This window comes from Pyrenophora tritici-repentis, chromosome 1, assembly GCF_003171515.1.
Source record: "Pyrenophora tritici-repentis strain M4 chromosome 1, whole genome shotgun sequence".
Lineage (NCBI taxonomy): Eukaryota > Fungi > Ascomycota > Dothideomycetes > Pleosporales > Pleosporaceae > Pyrenophora > Pyrenophora tritici-repentis.
Window position 1 is genome coordinate 9,787,952 of NC_089390.1, and position 20,012 is coordinate 9,807,963.

Below are 20,012 nucleotides of genomic sequence, written 5' to 3' on the forward strand. Positions count from 1 at the left end.
AAAAGATGTATTATCAATCTACCATGTCTCGCAAGAACATGGGGGTAACATCCAGAGAAGTGTGGATGCAGCCGTTCTAGCCGAGGTATTAAGGCATTCGGTGGATGGGTATAGGGTAAGTGTGGAAGAGCTGTTGCCCATATTGCCGGACCGTAAGGAAGACGATGAAGCTGGTAACCAAGTCCGCCTTGACGTGTTATCCGATGCCACCACAAGAAGCTCTCGGGGTGTGTTGGCTATCCGTCCGAGCGAAGGTATTGAGCCTTGCAGCAAGCCGCCTCATGGTGTTTCTTCCGTCTAGTCCCACCTCCCCCCATCTCCAGGTTTATCCTTCTGCTACCCATCGCGTTTCGCATGTTTATTGGATATTTTCGTTTATAATCCCAACAGCTTCAGCGACTGCGGGCTGCTTACTCATGATATTTACGGTCATGGTGCAACCCCGACCCCATAGAAGGTGCGACGTTAGAAGTGTTTCGAGTATTATTCTTAGGATAGAGCGATCCGAGAACCCTGCAGTTGTGATTCCGGTGACAGCGGTCTGCAGAGGTAGCGATGCCCCACAGGTTTTTCGGTCTCCGCGGTCTTACCAAGCCCCGGACCCACATATCGTGTGCCTCCAAGCATCCCAAGTCCTGTTCAGTGAACGCACACGGCAAACCGCGTTCTCGTAGCAAGATCCGAGCTCCAATCATACGGGATTCTAATTTCTATATATTTTAGAATGGGTCTCACAATCCCTCCCCAGAGTTGTTTCAGGCCGGATCTCGACATACACAGACTCCCACTTGTATCGCATCATCACCCTGGTGTGAGACTCTGGGTACTTCGTACAAGCTTGCTCACGAGAGACGACTGGTTCGACGATCATCCTTCGACATGGGCGCTTCAGGAAGCGGAGAGAAACGGGATGCCGTGGTACAGCTGGACGAGGGCTCGGTATCAGCATTGGACGATCAGCCTACCATGAGCGCATGGAAAGCCTACTGGGTATGTGAGACTGTTATGCTGGACTTTTCAATGCGACCACTTAGATGCTAACCTATTATCAGAGAGTGTTTACTTATGCTGGCAGACTTGAAGTCGCCATGATCAGCATCGCTGGGGTTGCCGCCATGGCGTCAGGAGTCGGCATCGCCTCTCAGAACATCATCTTTGGTCAATTCGTCACAGTATTCACGGATTTTGGGTCCGACAAGGCCGCTGCAGCCGACTTTAGGAATAAGGGCTCGACCCTGGCACTTTACTTCTTCCTCCTTGGCGTTGGAAGGTTAGTGATGGCGTACATCTACAACTCCCTCCTTACATTCAGCGCCTACCGGATAGTCCGAAACATTCGCCATGACTACCTCAAGTCGGCCCTGCGGCAAGAGGTAGCTTACTACGACCTTGGCACTAGCGGATCCATCGCGACTCAAGCCTACTCCAGTGGCCGTCTTGTGCAGGGTGGCATCTCCGAAAAGCTGGGCCTTACGGTACAGGGCCTAGCAGCTTTCATCAGCTCCTTCATCATAGCATTTTACACCAACTGGAAGCTTACTCTCATCATTTGCGGTATTGCGCCGTTGACTGTTGGTGTTATGATTGGCTGTGCGTTTATCGAAGCTGGATATGAGGCCAAGATTCTTGAATACTATGCTTTGGCCAACTCTTTTGCTGAGGGTGTTCTTTCCAGCGTCCGCACAGTCCATGCGTTTGAGATGAGGACGCGTCTGGTGGACAAGTTCGACGCCTTCCTCGTCAAGGCACATTGGTGGGGTGACAAGATCTCTCTACTATTTGGCATCCTGTTCTCGGCCGAGTACACGATCATTTATCTTGGTAATGCGCTGGCTTTCTGGAGGGGTATCCACATGTTGGCTAATGGTGAGATTGCCTCCACTGGAGACGTCTTCACCGTCCTTCTGTCGGTTGTTATCGCCGCACTCAGCATCACTCAACTCGCGCCCCACTCTATCGAGTTCACTCGCGCTGCCTCTGCTGCTGCCCAGCTCTTTATCCTGATTGACCGGAAGACGACTATCGATCCTTTCGATCTGTCTGGTGAACAGCCAGAATCTCTCATCGGAGATGTCGACCTGGACGGAGTCACGTTCTCGTATCCCACTCGTCCCAATGTTACCGTTTTGGACAACTTCTCGATTCACGCACCTGCGGGCAAGGTCACTGCCCTAGTGGGTCATAGTGGCTCTGGCAAAAGCACCATAGTCGGTCTCTTGGAGCGATGGTACAACCCCACGTCAGGATCTATCAGACTTGATGGGCGACCCATTGAATCTTTGAACATTGCCTGGCTTCGGAGGAACATACGCCTAGTACAACAGGTTAGTCTTGTACTTTCCCCTGGTATCCCAACTAACCTCGCCATTCTAGGAACCAGTTCTTTTCCGTGGAACAGTTTTTGATAACATCGCACATGGCCTCAACGGTACTTCTCTGCAAGCGGCCACCAAGGAAGAGCAGATGACTCACGTGGTGGAGGCAGCAAAAATTGCGTATGCCCACGACTTCATCTCGCAGCTCCCTGATGGCTACGACACAGACATTGGCCAACGTGGCGGCCTCCTTTCCGGTGGACAGAAACAGCGAATTGCTATTGCGCGGAGTCTGGTTTCTGATCCCAAGGTCCTCCTACTAGACGAAGCGACTAGTGCTCTCGATCCCTACGCAGAGGGCATCGTCCAGCAGGCTCTTGACCGGGCTGCTGCCGGCCGGACCACTATAGTAATCGCGCATAAGCTCGCTACTATCCGTAGAGCAGACAACATCGTCGTCATGTCAAAGGGCAAGATTCTGGAGCAAGGAACTCATGACAGCCTCATCGCCGCAAATGGCGCTTATTCGCGTCTCGTAGCCATCCAACAACTCACCGTTGCGGACGAGCCAACGCCTGAAGGCAGCATTGCAGGAAAGTCGAGCCTGGACGAAAAGGAGGGCGACGGTCTCCAGCCTAGCAAATCCCTCGCTCGGTACGCGACTGCGGACCAAGCAGACGCTGACACGCAGCCCGAACAAGGCAAATACAGTGATGACAACTACAAACAGCTTGGGTTGTTTACTGTTGTCTGGCGGCTAGTCATAGAGAATCCGGACTTGAAGTGGGCATATCTGGCACTGGTCTCTGGCTGTGTGGTCTCTGCTGGCTTGTTTCCTGGTCAAGCGGTTCTCATGGCGCACATGATTGATGTCTTTACATTGCCCAAGGATGAGATGCTGGACAAGGGCGACTTCTTTGCCGCCATGTTCGTCGCACTCGCTGGTGCCTGTCTTTTTGCTTACTACGTCATGGGCTGGGGGACCAATACGCTCGCGCAAACTCTGGCTCATAATCTGCGAAAGCAGATCTTCAACGACATCCTCCGCCAGGATCTCGAGTATTTCGATCGACCGGAAAACAACATTGGAGCTTTGGCGAGTCGTATCGACGCTTACCCCCAGGCGGTGTTTGAGCTGATGGGCTTCAACATCGGGTTCATCCTCATCGCTGGCTTGAGCGTCGCAACTTGCTCTGTCCTGGGTATGGTTTACGCCTGGAAGCTGGGTTTAGTTATCGTTCTCGCCGGTCTTCCTGCTCTTGTCGGATGCGGTTGGCTCAAAATGATCTTGGACGGCAGGCTCGACCGCATCATCGCCAAGAGACTTGCAACCAGCTCTGCCATTGCATCCGAGTCCACGACGGCCATTCGTACCGTGTCTTCGTTGGGCATCGAAAGTTCTATCCTATCGCGATACACGTACGAGCTGGACTATGCAATCAACCACTCGCTAAAGCCACTTCTCAACGTCATGGTGTGGTTTGCTTTGACGCAAGCGTCCGAGTACTGGTTCATGGCTCTGGGATTTTGGTACGGCACTCGCCTTGTCTCTTTCGGGGAGATTACCATGGTCGAGTTCTTCATCGCGTATATGTCTGTCTTCTTTTGCGCACAGTCGACGTCACAGATTTTCCAGTTCTCAACCAGTATAACCAAGGGCAAGAATGGGGCCAACGCAATCTTCTGGCTTCGTCAGCTGCAACCCACGGTTCGCGAAACACCAGACAACATGGATAACGCGCCCAAGCCTGGAAGTTCTGTACAACTAAGCGGCGCACGCTTCGCCTATCCTCTACGCCCAAACGCTCCTGTGCTCAAGGGTATCGACCTTGAAGCTGCCAAAGGCCAATTCATTGCCCTGGTAGGCGCTTCTGGTTGCGGCAAGTCCACAATCATATCCCTGCTCGAACGCTTCTACGATCCCACGGGCGGTCGCATCCTCATTGGCCAAGACAATCTGGCCTCTCTGAACCCTCGCAAGTACAGAAGTCAAGTAGGTCTTGTACAACAAGAGCCGACGCTCTTCCAAGGCACCATTCGCGACAACATTGCGCTCGGCGTAGACAACCCCAACACCAATACAATGCTCCAAACAAGCGACATGTCCGACGAAGTAATCGAAAAAGCACTACGCGCAGCCAACGCCTGGGATTTTGTATCTTCCCTGCCCGAAGGCATCAACACAGCCGCGGGACCGAACGGAACCCAGCTCTCTGGCGGCCAACGCCAACGCATCGCCATTGCACGTGCACTCGTGCGCAACCCGCGCATTCTCCTCCTCGACGAGGCAACGAGCGCACTCGATACCGAGAGTGAGAAGATTGTGCAGAATGCCTTGTCGGAAGCTGCAAAAGAAGGAGATCGCATTACGATTGCTGTTGCACATCGGTTATCGACGATCAAAGATGCAGATCAGATCTGCGTATTCTATAATGGTAGGATTGTGGAGCAAGGCACACATGCCGAGTTGTTGTCGGGTGGAGAAAACAGTTTATATAAGAAGATGTGTGAGGCGCAGAGTTTGGCATAGACGAGCATCACACGTAGACATGTTGATGGCACGAATGATTAATAGATTGCGCTTGATCGCCACTAGTTGGAAATTTTCTTCAAACAGTGCTATATAATGACCGTTGATAAGTGTGACATTATACTCCTAGTCTCGCCAGAAACAGAATCAGAGAGCAGGAGGCGTGGTGACTTGTTTTAGGGCCAACTATCGACAGCTTTGTTGACGAAAGCATTACGCGGCACCATGATCACTATCATCGATTCGCGGCTGTATTGCACAAACCGGACCACGTGCCAACAAAGCCGCCCGAGTTTTGGACATTCCCTCGGCCCTGGTTACCGGCCCGGCAGTATGTATCCCAAGTAGCAGGGTCGATATCTGCCCTGTCGAACTTGCACTGGTACGGAGCCATGCCGTAGAAAAACTGGTTGCGGCCAGTAATGTCTGAATCCCAGGTGCCTATACTATACTTTAGCAACCATTCTTATGTAAATACTTGCCTGTTGACTTACCCCGTAGCCTATCGCAATTCGACTGAGTCCATCTTGCATCGGGACCGTATGCTTGCTGCTATGTATTAGTCTCTTATCCTTTCATTCCGGGCCGCAGAAACACACATCTCTACAGATGCAGCCGTAAATGGCTAGGGCGCCATCACCTAGCGCTAGTACAACAGCTGGTACGAGTAGAGAGAACCGCATATTGGTTTAGGGTAGGTGTTGGAAACTTGGAAGTATTTGGTGGCAATGTCTTGGTTGATGTCCTGTGGGGAAGATGCAAGTCTATCAAGTGGATAGTGCGAAGCGAATTTATAGGAAAAACAAGTTACAATACTAATGAGAGACGGTCGGCTGACTATTATCCGGATCTCTTCCGCCGTTGCCCGCCTAGAAAGGAGATACGGCACACGGTCCTTGCCTTAGTCCAGGACGTGACTAGGTCTTACTTCACCTCATCTGAGTCTCGGTGGTAATTCTTGGCACCGAGAGGTTCGTAGCTATACTGGTGCTAGTGGTGGATTAATTGTTAGGGTGTTACTTGGCTAACGCTACATGCTGACAGTGCCAGAAAAAGCGTAAGACAAAATTCAGGGGTTCAAATTGGTTGCGAAAGCGGTTGTGACTAGTACAGGAAGAAAAATGGCAAGTTACCCGCTTGGTAGTGCATGACGCTAACAGTCGATGCGAATTCTAGACTACCTACCCGTGGTGTGCAGAAATACTACAAAAACATGATATCTTGTCGTGTTTTGTCCTGATAGTAATATTGTGGGGATAGTGGGTGCTGGAAGAATTGAAGGATTGAACTGAGGTTGTATTGTCTGAGTCTACAAACTGTATATGTAGGTGGGTGACCGTAAACAGCACTAGTCCCAGATAGGCATCGTTCCATTACAAAGGTAAGTTGCGACTGCAGGAGCAGAGCAGGAGAGACCCCAAACCGTGACAAATATTTTTGCGATGTTGAATTGGGATATAAGGTTCGATGCTTTGACACCTATCATGATGACGAACAGGCTGGAGGCGCACCCTCCGGTACCACGACCTTAGTCCTGCCAGCGATGTATTTCTCAGTGGTACCAAAGAGGCACTTGCGATAGCCAGAATCTTATTCGGGACCTCAAGTCTCGCCCAGGTAGTAGATTCAGAAGAGTTGGCAACAAAGCAGTAGCACGCTTAAGAAGCGCTATAGAGGGTAAAGGCGATGCCTACTACACAAGCAGCTACACAGGTAGAATAAAAAGGGCTACACTAAAAGACAGCCCTCTTAAGCCTCTAATAGAGCGTAGAAGAGTGATATGTTCTCAGCGAGTGGATGCCCACCAAATATAATCTTAGAAGATATGTATATCGTCAACGAGACACTGCCTGGTATTCCTCATGAATTCTAGTAGCCTTCTTCCGAAACTCCGAACATGGATAGCACGCCACGGAGTATCAAGGACCGCAACTACATATTCGGTCTGTTGTGCTCCCGTTAACCGCTGGTATCTATCAAGATCTATGCTAAGCACGGTAAGGAGCCTGGTCCATCCGTCCGGCCCGGGACTCGCCTAGAATACCCTAAACAAACCGGCCGATCATGTATATGCAGGTAATTATCGTATATGCACTGCCCTTTTTCCTTTTCTTTTCCGTTAGCTGCGCGGAGTATGACCAGAGTGACTGCATTGGTAGCTATACCTATTCAGAGTGACCACAATGCGTAGCTCCGCTTTTTACAATAGAAGAGAAGTTCCGATGGAAGCATAATAAATCAGGAGTTGAACGTAGTGATAGAGTTGAGTTTCGAAAGATACGGAGAATAATATCTCGCCATAATTGTTCTTCACTATAACATGATCCATGGGCGAGCGGCGCACACGGGCGAGCGGCGCACCCCACCAACTTTTGCAACTTTAAAGCGATGCATCTCAACAACGCGATAATATTATTGCTAGATATTGATACAGTAGATTACTCTATATTAATAGTATCAGTCTTGCATGTGCGCGAGTTGTGCCCAGTCTCCTTGCACCTAGTGCAGCGCCTTTGAGCCCGCTGGCTGAGGCCTGATCGCGCTCCTCCTTGACGCTCTTCATGAGCAATCTGCTGGTCAGCCTCATTTTGAGCCAGTATATCCTCTCCAGCTCCCTTTGTGAGTACTCCATGCTTCTGTATACGCCTTTTAGAGCGCCGCCTACGCTCTGAGGCTGCGCTATTGGCCTTCTCAAGACTAGAGATCCGATCGCGCATCAGCTCAGCAGAGAGCATCATCACCTCGGCGCCCTTCTTTAGCTGGTCAATCGCCATAATAATTGAAGCTGGTGATGAGCTCTTGTGCTGGCGCACGCGCTCACGTATTAGGCTTGACTGAGCCTCAAGCTCACGCGCGTTGCTCGGCGTTTGAGCTACCCAGGGAGCCTCTGGCAGAGCTGCTGGAGGAGTAGGTGTACGCAGTTGTACATCTACCTTTGATAGAACAGCCTCTGGTTGTAGAGGAACAAGGCCTGCGCCGCGGAAGGCTGAGCAGATATTGGCTGGCGTGAACGCTTGATCAAATGCTGCCTTGAACGCTGGCAGAAACTCTAGCTTGGTGATGTGGTTGATGTGGTTGCGCATAAGGCTCTCCACCTCACGGCTGTACGCGCGCTTCAATGGCGAGAAGCAGCCAACATCAAGTGGCTGGAGTAGGTGAGATGAGTGAGGAGGCATACAGAGCGTATGGATATTGTTCTCCTTGCAGAGCTCCTGGAACTCTAGAGATTGGTGGCTCTTATGGCCATCAATAATAAGCAGGCGACGCGCGCCTACACTACGAGCCTGCGTGTGAGCGTTGAAGTGCTTTAGCCACTCAACTCCAAGCTCATTATTCGTCCAGCCATTATCGCTGACTGCGATCGCCCAGTCGCGTGGGATCTCAGCTTCCTTATACCAGGCTGATAGGTGGTACTGGCCAGCGAAGATGAGGAACGGTGGGACTGACCAGCCAGCAGCGCTGATAGCAGCGATCAGCGTTACCCACTCGCGATTGCCTGGCTGAATACTCTTCGGCCTGCCTCTCCTCTCTGCTCCTGTTATAACTAGCTGCGTTGTAATCTTGCCCATCATAAAGCCAGCTTCATCAAAGTTGTAGACGTCCTCATCGCAGATACCTAGCTCAGCCTTTGTCTCTTCTACAAGCTTAAACCACCTCTTTATTAATGTTGCATCCTCACAAAGAGCTCTCTGCCTATCGTACGCTTGGTTGAAACACGTCCGAAGACTGTCTGTACGCTTATTGTGGTTTTCGAAATACCTTGAGCCGCCTGGATCTGGTTAGCTTGGTGCCCAAGAACATCAACTCCCATAGTAATTTGTTAGTAAATTAATGCAGCAGCCGTTTCCCACCTCCAGAAGCCCATGAAGCTAGTCCTGTACTCTAAATCGTTCGTGTATAGCGTTTTGTTTGTGTGGAGCTTGTTGCGAGCTCAATCTAGCTGCTGTTGGGATGCCGCCCAAGCGCCAGCGTAAGCCGAAGCAGCCATTCGATCAAGGCGTTAACCCGTCCTCCCAGAAGCGTAGAGCGCCAGCAACTAGACAAAATCCTACCCATTTAACGCCTAAACGTGTCCGCCGTGAGGCGCTGCCGTCGCCTCCAGCGACTGCCCCGCCGCGCCGTCAAAGCCCGTTGTCCGAGCCTGAGCTGCAAGCCACCCAAACAGCTGCCTCCGCGCAAGCTGAAGATATCGTTGGCGAGGATGAGGATACTTTCGAGGATGGAGATGGCGATCCGCTGCCTGAGGATGAGGATGAGATCGCTGCTAAGGGCGCTGCCGGTAGTGTTGAGGATGAGGGAGAGCCAGCGTACCGACGTCAAGAAGGCACTCCATGGCTGCCTCGCTCATCGCAAGCGCTAGAGGATGAGGTTAATCCTGTACTGCGCGTTAGGTGGAGGGCTTGCCTTGGTGGTGATATGGAGAAACACTTTATTCCTGAAGCTGCCGATAGCGAGCACGGCGTACGGCTGTACTCGCTGCATTTCGACGACCTATGGCAGTGGGTAGATGACGTTGTTGCAGAATTACGGCCAAAAAGAGCGAAGATCTCATCTGTTTGCACTGTTGTTTACCCAGCTAAGCAGGCCAAACGCGAGCGCGCGATAAAGCGATTGCGGCGAGGTGTTGATGCAACGTGGAATAGCTTTCAGCGCCTTGTTGTAGAGGTTGATAACTATGTCAGCGAGCCAGTAAACGTCGATTTCGAGCTCATCTTGGCTGAAATTCCAGGGGAGCAGCAGCCGTTGCCAACGGTTGTCGACGGTCCTCGTCGACGCACCGCAACGGTGATTCAAGAGGAGGGGCTTGCTGGTGTAATAGCAGCTGAACAAGCAGGTAGCGGGCATGCTATTGCTATCCGGGATAGATGGCGCTGTACAGATACCCATTGCGAGAACTATCCTTATTGCTGCTGGATGGCGCCAACAGCGAGGCAGCCAGCGCGCTTCGAAGATCACCTCTTTGTCAACGGCAACATTATCTCCATGTGGGCAAGAGCAATTACAGCGAGAAGGGCAACGTACGATGAGCCATCTGATGATGTACGGCTTGCAATTTTGAGAGCAAAGGACCTGCGGGTGCATGAGAAAACGCGCAAGTTGCGGGCGGCTGGAGATGGCGACGATGATATCAAAAGCTTAACAAAACTGCTCATCGTTGGACAGCTTGAGCGGATGAACAGGCAACCTCAACAGGAGTCTAACTTGCAGGCAGCTGCACCAACGATAACAAGAGCTGAGGTATCTAGTGCATCTCAGTGGGCGCCTATCCGATATGATCATGAGCAGGAGATTAACGAGCATACTAGTAATTTCTTTAACTACCTTAAGTTAAAATTTCCTACAGTTGGAGAGGACATTAACGAGCTTTATAAGACTCTTGTTATTGACGGAGCTATGGATATCAACCTCTTGATGCAGCCATCTGGTGATATCTTGAAGTTGTGGACGCAGCATTTCAAGCAGCCTCCTGGCTGGTTTTTCACGCTACAAAACACTGCAAAAGAATGGCAAGCTGGGTACCAGGGTCTCACAGATCGTAACTGGAGACGAGTCGAACGTTGTAAGAAAAGAGAAGAGATTGCGCGCAAGAAATTGGTGGTTGAACCGTCTAGCAGTGTTGTGTAGGATGATGGCGAGAATGCTTGAAGCTTAGTGGCCTGAGCGTTTTTGGTGACAGCGGCCCGTGCCCGCTATAAGTTAGTGTTGAGGTTTTTCAGGCGTTTCAAATGCGCTGCAACAATAGTCTATTTGGATAGCCCTATGTACAACACTACAACGTTATGCGATTATAACAGGTTAACTTCCTAAGATAGTTCTATATGTATAGAAATAGCTCTTATTTTTTTAGAATTATTAAATCGCTTTTGTGGGTTGCGCATTAAGGTGTAATCGTTCGCATTTGTATGGTATCATCTACCTATAGAAACGTACTGTGGCATCCATTTAAAAGCACAATTAATAGGGATAGCCACACCTATGGAACCAGCTTCTGCAGTTAATATTACAGCACACCAGCTGCGCTGCATACTCAAGAAAGACCCCAAAGTCAATGAAGTTCTCCGCTTGCGCTGAATTCCTTTTCATCCACCCCTTGAGCTGCTTAAAGCTCTTCTCGATGGGGTTGAAATCTGGTGAGTATGGCGGCAGATACTCAAGGAGTACTCCAGCACTTTGGCAAAGCACCCGTACACGCTCTGATCGATGGATGGAGGCGTTATCAAGCACGATTACTGAGGCTGGCCCTGGGTGAGGATTGCAGAACGGCAGCACTTGAAACTCTAAGAAGTCTTCTAGGATCTCAGATGTAATCGCGCCTTGAAAGATCTTATAGCTTATGTAGCCATCTATCGTCATGGCTGGCAGCAGCGACCACCGTTCTGATCGCCTGAAGCTGTGTGATAGCTCCACCGGCTCCCCGATTGGAGACCAGCCATACTTGCGGTCGCCCGTACGCTCATTGCAGGCGCTCTCGTCCAACGCAACGATCTGCTCCGCCTTATAGTGTTGCGCCATCCTGGCAAGATAGAGGCGGCGGAGTGGCTCACTCTGCTCCTTTGCCCGCTTTGTTGCAAGCTTGCGAGACCATCTCATCTTCTCTAGCTCTCGGTAAACGCTCGCAAGGCTTATCCTAACGTCGTACTCGTCGTACAAGAAGTCCCTCATCTCATCCATGTATGCGCCCGGTGAGCCATTGAGGTATGCCTGAAGGCCTTCGCGCTGAGCTTGCCGGAGTATAGATGGCCGCCCAAGTCGAACGCAGCGCGGCGGATAAGGCACGCCCCAAAACTCTAAGCTCAACCTCAGCTTTGCTACTGTGTTACGGCTCGCACCTGTAGCTCTAGAGATGGCTCGATCACTTTCGCAGGCAGCAATTCGGTCGAGGATAGCCTGGAGAACAGCGGGCTGCAAGCGGTGGCCGGTGCCTGGCATCGCGATGAGATGGGCTCGAGAAAATTGCAACACCAAAAACGCGAGTCAGTAGAGGCGATCGCAGCAAACAATGAACTTCAAATACGTTGTGGGTGTTAGAAAGCGTGGCTGCATCGATTTACTAACAAATTACTATAGGAGTTGATGTTCTTGGCCACCAAGCCAACCAGATCCAGGTGGCTCAAGGTATTTCGAGAAACACCCATAACAAAGGTAGATGGCCAGTTGACTCCAACCTGCTCTCCACCACGCGCAGCCAGCAGCTTATCAGCCATATCACGTACAGCTGTGTAGGTAGGCGCAAATCCACGCAGATCTAGCTGAAGTATATAGCTAATAATCACCTCCTCTTCTCTCTGGGTAAGCTTCCTTGAGTTGGGCGGGCAATCGCGTCGGGCAGGTATACCAGCGCGTCGGCGGCGGAGCGTTGTTTCGGCTACGTTGTAGACTACTGCAGCAGTACGGGTACCTTGGATCTGGTGCGCATTAATAGATGAGATAGCAAGCTGAATATCTGCTTCATTTGATAGTAATTGAGTAGCGCTGCGTTGAGCCATTGTAGATTAAGATCAGTAAGGTGAGTAAAGTTGGTGGGGTGCGCCGCTCGCCCGTGTGCGCCGCTCGCCCATGGATCATGTTAATAATAATTGGCAAAAGTGAGCGACTCGGGCGTGTGAGTGACTCGCTAGTGAGGTATGTTATGTGTACCAATCAACGCATAGGCAAAAAGTGTTCACTTTTTATCTCAACAAATTGTTGAGAATATCTGGGTTCAGTCCAGGGTAGAAGGTGATTGAGAGTCACGTGATGTGCTGGTGTGGCAGGTACTGCCCGGTGGGCAATGGCACCCACCACAACAGAAAGAGTAAGAGAGATACAATACACGATAGTCAATACAATACGTTGCAGCCACCCCGCCTTGTCCCTCCTCCCACTCGGTTATCCATAGTAGTCATACTACTAGAGGGACCTTGTTCCAATACAAATAATATAAAATGCGCTCCATGGTTTTTAGTTTCGTGTCCCCTCGTTAGCTCGTTTGATCGCGTTGCGCACGGTACGCTGACGCCGACGGTACTTACACTAAACTATCTATATCCAACTCCGCCTTGCGACGCCTAAACCGTATTTTGTTACTCGGATCCAGCATCGACATAGCTGCGGCCGGGTATATAGCCTCTAGGCTTGCGTCCGGCGACAATTCCCAATCATATTTTAGCAAGAGGTGGCAGAGAGCGAGTTTGATCTCGTTCGCAGCGAAGAAACGACCCGGGCATGCGTGGTTTCCGTGGCCGAAGGTTAAATTGTCAACGCTAGTGGCGACTAACTGGGACTTGACGGCGGTGGCAGGGTTTTGTCGCATGTTGTAGTAGCGGTAAATGTCGAACTTCTCTGGCTCCGGATATGCCTTTAAGTCGACCATGTTGCCCAAATCCACGGCAACTCTTTGACCTTTCTTAATCTCAAGACCATCAGAGGTGACAAGATTATCCGTGGCCATCCTTCTCAGGTTTACTGGAACGAAAATATCAGCAATGTGCATCCTTCTAATAAACGTCGGGACAGAAACTTACGCATTTGATCTGGTTTTATTCGCTGTGTTTCTTTAAGCGCACTGTCCATGAGCTTCAGGTCGTAAAGCGAATTCTTGTTCATGCCCTCGGCTTTAAGCACCTCGATGATTTCTTGTCGTAGCGGCGTGATTAGATGCGGCTCATTAGAAAGACGCGTCAATACCTGAGTGAGCAAGGCTGAGCTCGTGTGAATTGCACCAAATGACAGGTTTAATTGGCAGTCCACAGGGCTGTATGGGCGTCCTCGACTCTCGATTTCGGCCCACTCGATTGCGTCATTGTAGATCGGGATGGACATGCCCCTGCGTTTCGCCTCGGCCTTGAGCTGGCGCCTATATTCAAGGACTGGTTCGAGGATATCACGTGCCTCGTTATATATAGCCAGAACATTTTTGCACTTCTTTGAGAACCGAGGCATCAAAAACTTGAATGCACCCGGACATACAGTCATCAGACTAGCTGCCTCAAAAGACTGCACTGTCCAATCTTTTGTTACGCGGAGCCATGCTTCGTTGCGGCATAACTCTTCCCCAAGGAAGACACGTGAGGATATGCGAGAGATTAGGCGTAAGACGTCGCTCATGATAATAGACTCCTTCCATTCTACTATACAATTAGCCAAGATAGAGTGCGGTATGTGAAAAATTTACCTGAACTCTCGCCGAATATATGCTTGATAGCAAAGTTGGTCTCATTCGAAAGTGGCACCAAGATCTCGTCTATACAAGCAGCGTTAGTAAGGCTGTATTAGGTGTATTTACTGTTAAAGGTCGTACTTATCAGAGAAGTCAACAAACAAAACAACCAACATTTGAGGCGTAGATGTTGATTGACTGGCTCATTTCTTAGGGCTACAGTTTGTTTGTTTGAGTTGATGAGACTGAAGAGCCAATTTTTGGTTGGTTGATTGATTGAATATTGATAGACTTAAGGTTCTGAAGGGACGTTTCTATGACAATTCTGCAGGCGGCTCTTCCCACGTTCCTATCGCAAACTCTTCCGTGAGCTCCTCATCAGTATGCTTTGCTGCTGTTGTCGTGCTTGGTGTTGTAAAACCTGCACGAGTCCACCGTTGCAAGCACACCAAAGCAGCCAGTAACTGCGCGCCAATTTTCCGCCTTTGTGGCTCAATTATATCGCCAGTTCCCGCAAAAACGCGCTCACAATCAGAGCTGGAGGCGGGTATAGTCAACACGTCGATCGCCAATCGTGAAAGATGTGGATACTTCGGCTTCAACGATAACCAGTACTGTACAGCTGTTGGACCCTCCTTGTGTTGATCAGACGTCCACATAGGCTCTTTTAACCAGCTATCGTACTCATCCTCCACCTCCAATGTATGCTCGCCGTCCTCATCTAGTATAGCGTCGATAGCGTCGTCAAAGCTGCTCATGGTAGGTTTTGGCGCAGGGGTTGGTGTTGTGGCAGCAGCGGCAGGCTTGTAGGCAGCCCAAACCCGCAGAAACTTCGCGTGCGCGGTGCTCAATTGTGTAGGTTTGTCGCGCCAGAAGCGCTTAGAGTATGTTTTATATCGTGGATGTAGTGCCGTAGCTGCGTAGTAAATGGGACTTTGGAGGATCTTAGTAAAGTAATTGCTCGCTTTTCGCCTCGCGGCTCGCAGGTTGATCGGGATGTGATCTTCGGGCGCCTCAGATGGCTCGTGGTTGACCGATTCGTATGGCCGAAGGCGTGCATCCAGCTCAGTTATCACACTCTCAAATACTGGGATGACCTCGTAGAGTGCGCCAAAACGGCCACACTTGCCGCGGCCTTGGAGGCGATCTGTAGCAAACTTGAGCGGCTGCAGTATCGCCATGTACTCAGTAATCACCGCCCAGTCAGCCGCCGTAAGGCCGTCTGACCTCATCCACCGCGGCACATCAGGCAGCTTGTTTCCTCTAATAGCTGCCTGTTCGTCAGCCTGTTCAGTCTCGCGAATGTGGTACGTGGCGTATGCGTTGATAGCTTGTTGGAGCTGAACTCCGCGCTTAAAGCAGTCGTAATAGCTGTTCCAACGTGTAACACACGGCTTAATTGGCTCGCGAGTGCCGCCGCTGGCGCCTGTGGGCATGCTGTTAACTGCCTCGCGTTGGCAATCTTCAAAAATACTCCACTGCTTCGGCGTGTTGATGTAGTTGATAATATCAAGATACACGCCAAGCGGTCCTTCTTTCCGCCACTCCTTCATGTAAAAATCCTCCATCTTTGTGTTCTCCAGGGCGTTGTTATACGCGTCAGCATCCCTCCCGAACATAATCGTTTGGCCAACAAGGTTAAGTATGTGGCAAGCGCAGCGGAGGCGGCGATCGGAGGCAGAAAAGTGGTACATCGAGGCGAGTTTGTTAACAGCGGTGTCGTTATTGTAAGCGTTATCGAGCACAAAGTAGCCGAGTTTGCTGCGATTAATGCTGAAGGATTGCAGGATTTTGGTTACAGCGTCAGCTATCGCCTCACCAGTGTGGGCACCCACCAGCTGCGGCAGCGCGATGGGTAGGTCAACTATCGCGCCCTTACTGTTGGCGTAGTGAGCAACTACAGAAAAGAAGCCACGTTTGCCGCCTTTTGTCGTCCACCCATCGAAGCTTATATGTACCTTGCTCTCGGCTTCAGCCAACGCGCGCACCACCTGAGGCCGTAGCCAACTGTACAACCTCATCACGAACGCTGACACGCTGTTATGAGACCTCCATAACGCCGCCTCTGCCTCAGGATTAGCAAGCCTGATCATCTTGCGAAAAGCCGGCGTCTCAAACTCGCGGAGTGGTCTGTTGTTGTCGACCAGCCAGAGCGCAGCTGCCTGCCGAAATTCTTGTACGTCGAAGTTTCCTATAGTCTTGTACGCCTCTAGACTAAATTTGACACCGCTTAGAGCTGCCTGACGAAGTGATTGTTGTCCATGTTTGCGGAGAGGTTTGCTTAGGATTGGACCATCTTTGCTGAGCCGATGACCAGGTTTATCAAGCTGGAGGTGCCCGTTGGCGGCAGTGGTTGACTTCGTTACTCGGTGTACACCATTAGGTAGCTTATGAATATGACAGTACTTGCACACAAAGTACAACTCATCTGGGTGGTGAGTACCCTCCTTCCAGACACGCCAGCCGTGTTGAAAAATCCAGCTTGCCTTGCCTCGTGGAGTGCTCAGCGGCGCGACAAACCCCTTTAATCGCGACCAATCGACGCCCTCAAAGTCGCGAAAATCGACGCTCACAGCGCTATCCTCCTCCACCGAAGCCTCAGTGGCAGCGCTAGAGAAAGCTAAAGGCTGTACAATAGAGTCCTCTGGCTTATCAAACATTAACTGCGACTCCCAGGCTGGCTCATCTAGACTCCGCAACAATCAATTCAATCCGGTCACTCTCCTAGACCCACTTACCTATCTAGGTAGGGCTTAAACTCCTATAGGTAACTACTAGGCTTAAAGCGGTAATCAATCAATCCAATCTGAACCTTCTAGGACCCACTTAATTGATTGTTGCGGACTGTGGGCTCATCAGTGAGCCGAGAGGCTTGTGAGGCAGCCAAAATAGGCAGTGGTGATGCCCGCCGAGGGCGCTCCTCGGGTTGTTGTACAGGCTTACATGGCGGTTCAATAGCCCGTGTGGGCGGCTCGATAACTTGTGTAGGCGGCTCTGTAGGCGGATCCGGCGTACTTTCTGGCAGCTCTATCGGCTGGGTTGGCTGGCTGCCGTCACCCAACAGCGCTTTGAGCGTAGGTTTGCGCGTACGTTGTGCTCGCTTGAAGGGAGTATCAGCTTCTTCGGCAGCCTCGGGCTTGCGTTTTGCTGGTATAGAGGGCATGGATAAGGCTAAAAGTAAGCCGGAGCCGCGAGAAAGTAAGGTGTTGTTAAATGTTATAAGCCTGATGTCAGTAGCACTAGGAATAGAACATGTGTGAATCGTGTTGTGTATTGTGCTACAGGAATTGAGATCTATGTCTCTGCCAGCTAGCGTTGTGGGCGCTAAGCCTCGTACGTACTAGCCTGGAGTGAGTGAGAGATGGGATGGAACCTAGGTCATATAACTTACACGCGAGTAGGCTTAGTAAGCAAGATCCAACACTAAGAATTCGTCGTTGAGCAGCTATCCCAGAGGCCTCACCTAGGTATCCCCCTCCCTCGCTTACTATCAAACAACACCAATCCTATCAACATTTTGTTCTCAAGATTGGTTGATTGATTGACAGAAATACAGTGGCTAACTGTTGGTTAGTTGGTTGGCTCCGAATCAAACAAATCAAACAACAATATTGATGAGATATTGATTACTGACAACCTTGGTACTTATAGACTTTGTAAGATGCTTCCTAGCTATTTTCTGAGTGATCTCTTGAAGCCCGTATGGTGAGAAGCCAGCAACATCAGCGTGAAAGTCCTAAAATAGTATAAGTGTTGAGAATACAGTCCGTAAGTGACTTGGTGGTATCAAGCGGAGGAGTAGTCACATGATTGGTGACACGTGCAGGTGGGTCCTAGCGGGGAGCTTGGACGCAGCTGCACGCAACACGGATCTACGAACGTGTGAATAGCTCCTTAGTCAATACAATACGAATCTGTACCACCACTACCGTTGTGCCTTAGAGAGCGCTCTATTAGGTAGTCATACTACTACTAATAGTGCCAGCTTCTCAATAATAAGTATATATATATTCCTATAACACCAATGTCAGATCACACACAACTTCGAGTTTTTTCCGAACACGTGAAACTCCATCAGAAACCAACTATATCCATCGAAAGAAATAGATTCCGACTACTCCCAAGCCGTGCAGCCGCGTGGTTGTGGAGATACAAGGAGTCTAGTACCCCAAACGCGACGCGTCCGAACTTTCAGAAGCAAACGCACAGACCAAGCCAAGAAACAACAACAACAAGACAACAGAGAGGCTAAAATGGCCCCAGATAGCGACACTATCGTAGTCCAGCTACCAGAAGACCTCCGGACCTCAAGCACACTGGACGACGAAATGGAGACCGACGAAAGGCACCAAGACAACCCAACAACACCCATCGAGCAGACCACCCAAGAAACACCAAGGTTAATTATTCAGCCACCACTAAATAAAAGACCAGCGGCATTCTCCCCAGAGATAACTACAAGAGAGAGAAACCCATTCCAGAACAGCCAAGAAAAGAAACCAAGAGCAAAGGACTCAACCCAAGCAATCTTCTGGGCAAGGGACCTAATTCTACAAGCATCTACTATGGCTAGACTCCGCAACAATCAATTCAATCCGGTCACTCTCCTAGACCCACTTACCTATCTAGGTAGGGCTTAAACTCCTATAGGTAACTACTAGGCTTAAAGCGGTAATCAATCAATCCAATCTGAACCTTCTAGGACCCACTTAATTGATTGTTGCGGACTGTGACTATGGCCGAATCCCATCTATCCCAAAACAAACTACTACAACTACTGGACGTCTTTAGAGACTTTACGGAACTAGGCAGGGTTACGCAGCAAATGACTGAGAAGTTTACAGCACAGCTTGCGTACCAGACTGCAACGCTTACAAGCGCCTCCCAACAAGCTACAAAGACACTAAAGAAAGCTGTTAATGCCGCAACTGGACCACAAAACCCAAACAACCAAGAAAAACCAAACAACCAGAACACCCAGAACATCCAAAACACCCAAAACACCCAAAACACCCAACAAAACAAGACATCATACGCTAGCGTAGCCGCCCAGAACAACGGAAACACATGGACTACAGTGTCTACAAAAAAGAAGACAAACAAAAAGCCAGCAAGCTACTACCAAGCAGTCCTTACGCTTACCCAGCCTACGTCTCACACACCACTCCAGATTAGAGACCTAATCAACGAAGAGTTCACAAAGGGCGGCATCAAAGACCCAGTAGTGAAGGAAGTAACAACAAGTAGAAAGAACAATATTATTCTAACAACCACTCCAACCTACTCAGGAGAATACCTAGTCCAACACAAGCATATATGGCATCAAAAGTTTGAGCTAAAGAATGTACAACTACTAGAATCATGGACGAAAGTAGTAGTACATAATGTGCCAACAGAATGGGAGGGAGCAGAGACACTAGAGATACTCCACACAGAAATCCCAGCATACAACAACGGACTACAAATTACTGGCAACCCATACTGGATATCAAGAGAATGGCAAAACAAGAAGAACAGCTCTATTGTAATAGCATTCAAAACAGCCGAAGACGCAGCCAGACTTGGTGGTAGAATTACAATCCTTGGACAAACTCTCTTCACCGAAAAGTTTAAGCCTATAGCAGCATCTACCCAATGCCTAAACTGCCAACAATTTGGCCACCCAGCCACTAGATGCCGAAACCAACCAGCATGCAATTTGTGCGGAGAAGAACATGCAACTACAACACACAAATGCTCAGTGTGTAATACAAAAGGAAAACCCTGCAACCATACACTCCCCCACTGTAGTAACTGCAAAGAGCCCCACTTTGCAAACAGCAAAGAGTGCGAACTCTACCAAGCAGTAACAAAGAGCATCCCCGCAGGATTTTAATGTTGAACAACATTAGGATCCTCCAAGTCAATCTCAACAAGAGCATTACAGCGACTGAGTCTACACTGCAACTTGCAGTTGAACTTAAAGCTGATATAATTGCAATTCAAGAGCCATGGCTAACTACCAACGACAACTACGCAACAGCAAGAT

General features: G+C 50.0%; 10 protein-coding genes across 10 annotated transcripts; 4 read left to right on the forward strand and 6 right to left on the reverse strand.

Moving 5' to 3' along the window:
• Nucleotides 1-879: 879 nt before the first annotated feature.
• PtrM4_037750 (MdlB, ABC-type multidrug transport system, ATPase and permease component) lies at nt 880-4,845 on the forward strand (the record flags this gene model as incomplete). Its single annotated transcript, XM_001942375.1, has 3 exons — nt 880-990; nt 1,053-2,324; nt 2,374-4,845. 3 exons carry the CDS (start codon nt 880-882, stop codon nt 4,843-4,845), a joined length of 3,855 nt encoding a protein of 1,284 aa, XP_001942410.1.
• A 235-nt stretch (nt 4,846-5,080) lies between these two features.
• On the reverse strand, nt 5,081-5,528 carry PtrM4_037760 (uncharacterized protein; the record flags this gene model as incomplete). The annotated part of the gene is made up of 3 exons (XM_001942374.1): nt 5,081-5,286; nt 5,340-5,394; nt 5,445-5,528. The coding sequence occupies 3 exons, from the start codon at nt 5,526-5,528 to the stop codon at nt 5,081-5,083; spliced, it is 345 nt and encodes a 114-aa protein (XP_001942409.1).
• A 1,755-nt stretch (nt 5,529-7,283) lies between these two features.
• PtrM4_037770 (uncharacterized protein) lies at nt 7,284-8,656 on the reverse strand (the record flags this gene model as incomplete). The annotated part of the gene is made up of 2 exons (XM_066104229.1): nt 7,284-8,575; nt 8,605-8,656. The coding sequence occupies 2 exons, from the start codon at nt 8,654-8,656 to the stop codon at nt 7,284-7,286; spliced, it is 1,344 nt and encodes a 447-aa protein (XP_065966431.1).
• A 140-nt stretch (nt 8,657-8,796) lies between these two features.
• Nucleotides 8,797-10,470, forward strand: PtrM4_037780 (uncharacterized protein; the record flags this gene model as incomplete). The annotated part of the gene is made up of 1 exon (XM_066104230.1): nt 8,797-10,470. One exon carries the CDS (start codon nt 8,797-8,799, stop codon nt 10,468-10,470), a length of 1,674 nt encoding a protein of 557 aa, XP_065966432.1.
• Nucleotides 10,471-10,800: 330 nt separating this feature from the next.
• On the reverse strand, nt 10,801-11,775 carry PtrM4_037790 (DDE-3 multi-domain protein; the record flags this gene model as incomplete). The annotated part of the gene is made up of 1 exon (XM_066104231.1): nt 10,801-11,775. The coding sequence occupies one exon, from the start codon at nt 11,773-11,775 to the stop codon at nt 10,801-10,803; it is 975 nt and encodes a 324-aa protein (XP_065966433.1).
• Nucleotides 11,776-11,893: 118 nt separating this feature from the next.
• Nucleotides 11,894-12,332, reverse strand: PtrM4_037800 (uncharacterized protein; the record flags this gene model as incomplete). The annotated part of the gene is made up of 2 exons (XM_066104232.1): nt 11,894-11,896; nt 11,943-12,332. The coding sequence occupies 2 exons, from the start codon at nt 12,330-12,332 to the stop codon at nt 11,894-11,896; spliced, it is 393 nt and encodes a 130-aa protein (XP_065966434.1).
• A 521-nt stretch (nt 12,333-12,853) lies between these two features.
• Nucleotides 12,854-14,191, reverse strand: PtrM4_037810 (CypX, Cytochrome P450; the record flags this gene model as incomplete). Its single annotated transcript, XM_066104233.1, has 4 exons — nt 12,854-13,290; nt 13,350-13,952; nt 14,000-14,068; nt 14,155-14,191. 4 exons carry the CDS (start codon nt 14,189-14,191, stop codon nt 12,854-12,856), a joined length of 1,146 nt encoding a protein of 381 aa, XP_065966435.1.
• A 107-nt stretch (nt 14,192-14,298) lies between these two features.
• On the reverse strand, nt 14,299-17,147 carry PtrM4_037820 (Dimer-Tnp-hAT multi-domain protein; the record flags this gene model as incomplete). The annotated part of the gene is made up of 3 exons (XM_066104234.1): nt 14,299-16,675; nt 16,723-16,745; nt 16,830-17,147. 3 exons carry the CDS (start codon nt 17,145-17,147, stop codon nt 14,299-14,301), a joined length of 2,718 nt encoding a protein of 905 aa, XP_065966436.1.
• Nucleotides 17,148-18,237: 1,090 nt separating this feature from the next.
• PtrM4_037830 (uncharacterized protein) lies at nt 18,238-18,624 on the forward strand (the record flags this gene model as incomplete). The annotated part of the gene is made up of 1 exon (XM_066104235.1): nt 18,238-18,624. One exon carries the CDS (start codon nt 18,238-18,240, stop codon nt 18,622-18,624), a length of 387 nt encoding a protein of 128 aa, XP_065966437.1.
• Nucleotides 18,625-18,719: 95 nt separating this feature from the next.
• Nucleotides 18,720-19,859, forward strand: PtrM4_037840 (uncharacterized protein; the record flags this gene model as incomplete). The annotated part of the gene is made up of 2 exons (XM_066104236.1): nt 18,720-18,899; nt 19,038-19,859. 2 exons carry the CDS (start codon nt 18,720-18,722, stop codon nt 19,857-19,859), a joined length of 1,002 nt encoding a protein of 333 aa, XP_065966438.1.
• Nucleotides 19,860-20,012: the final 153 nt, after the last annotated feature.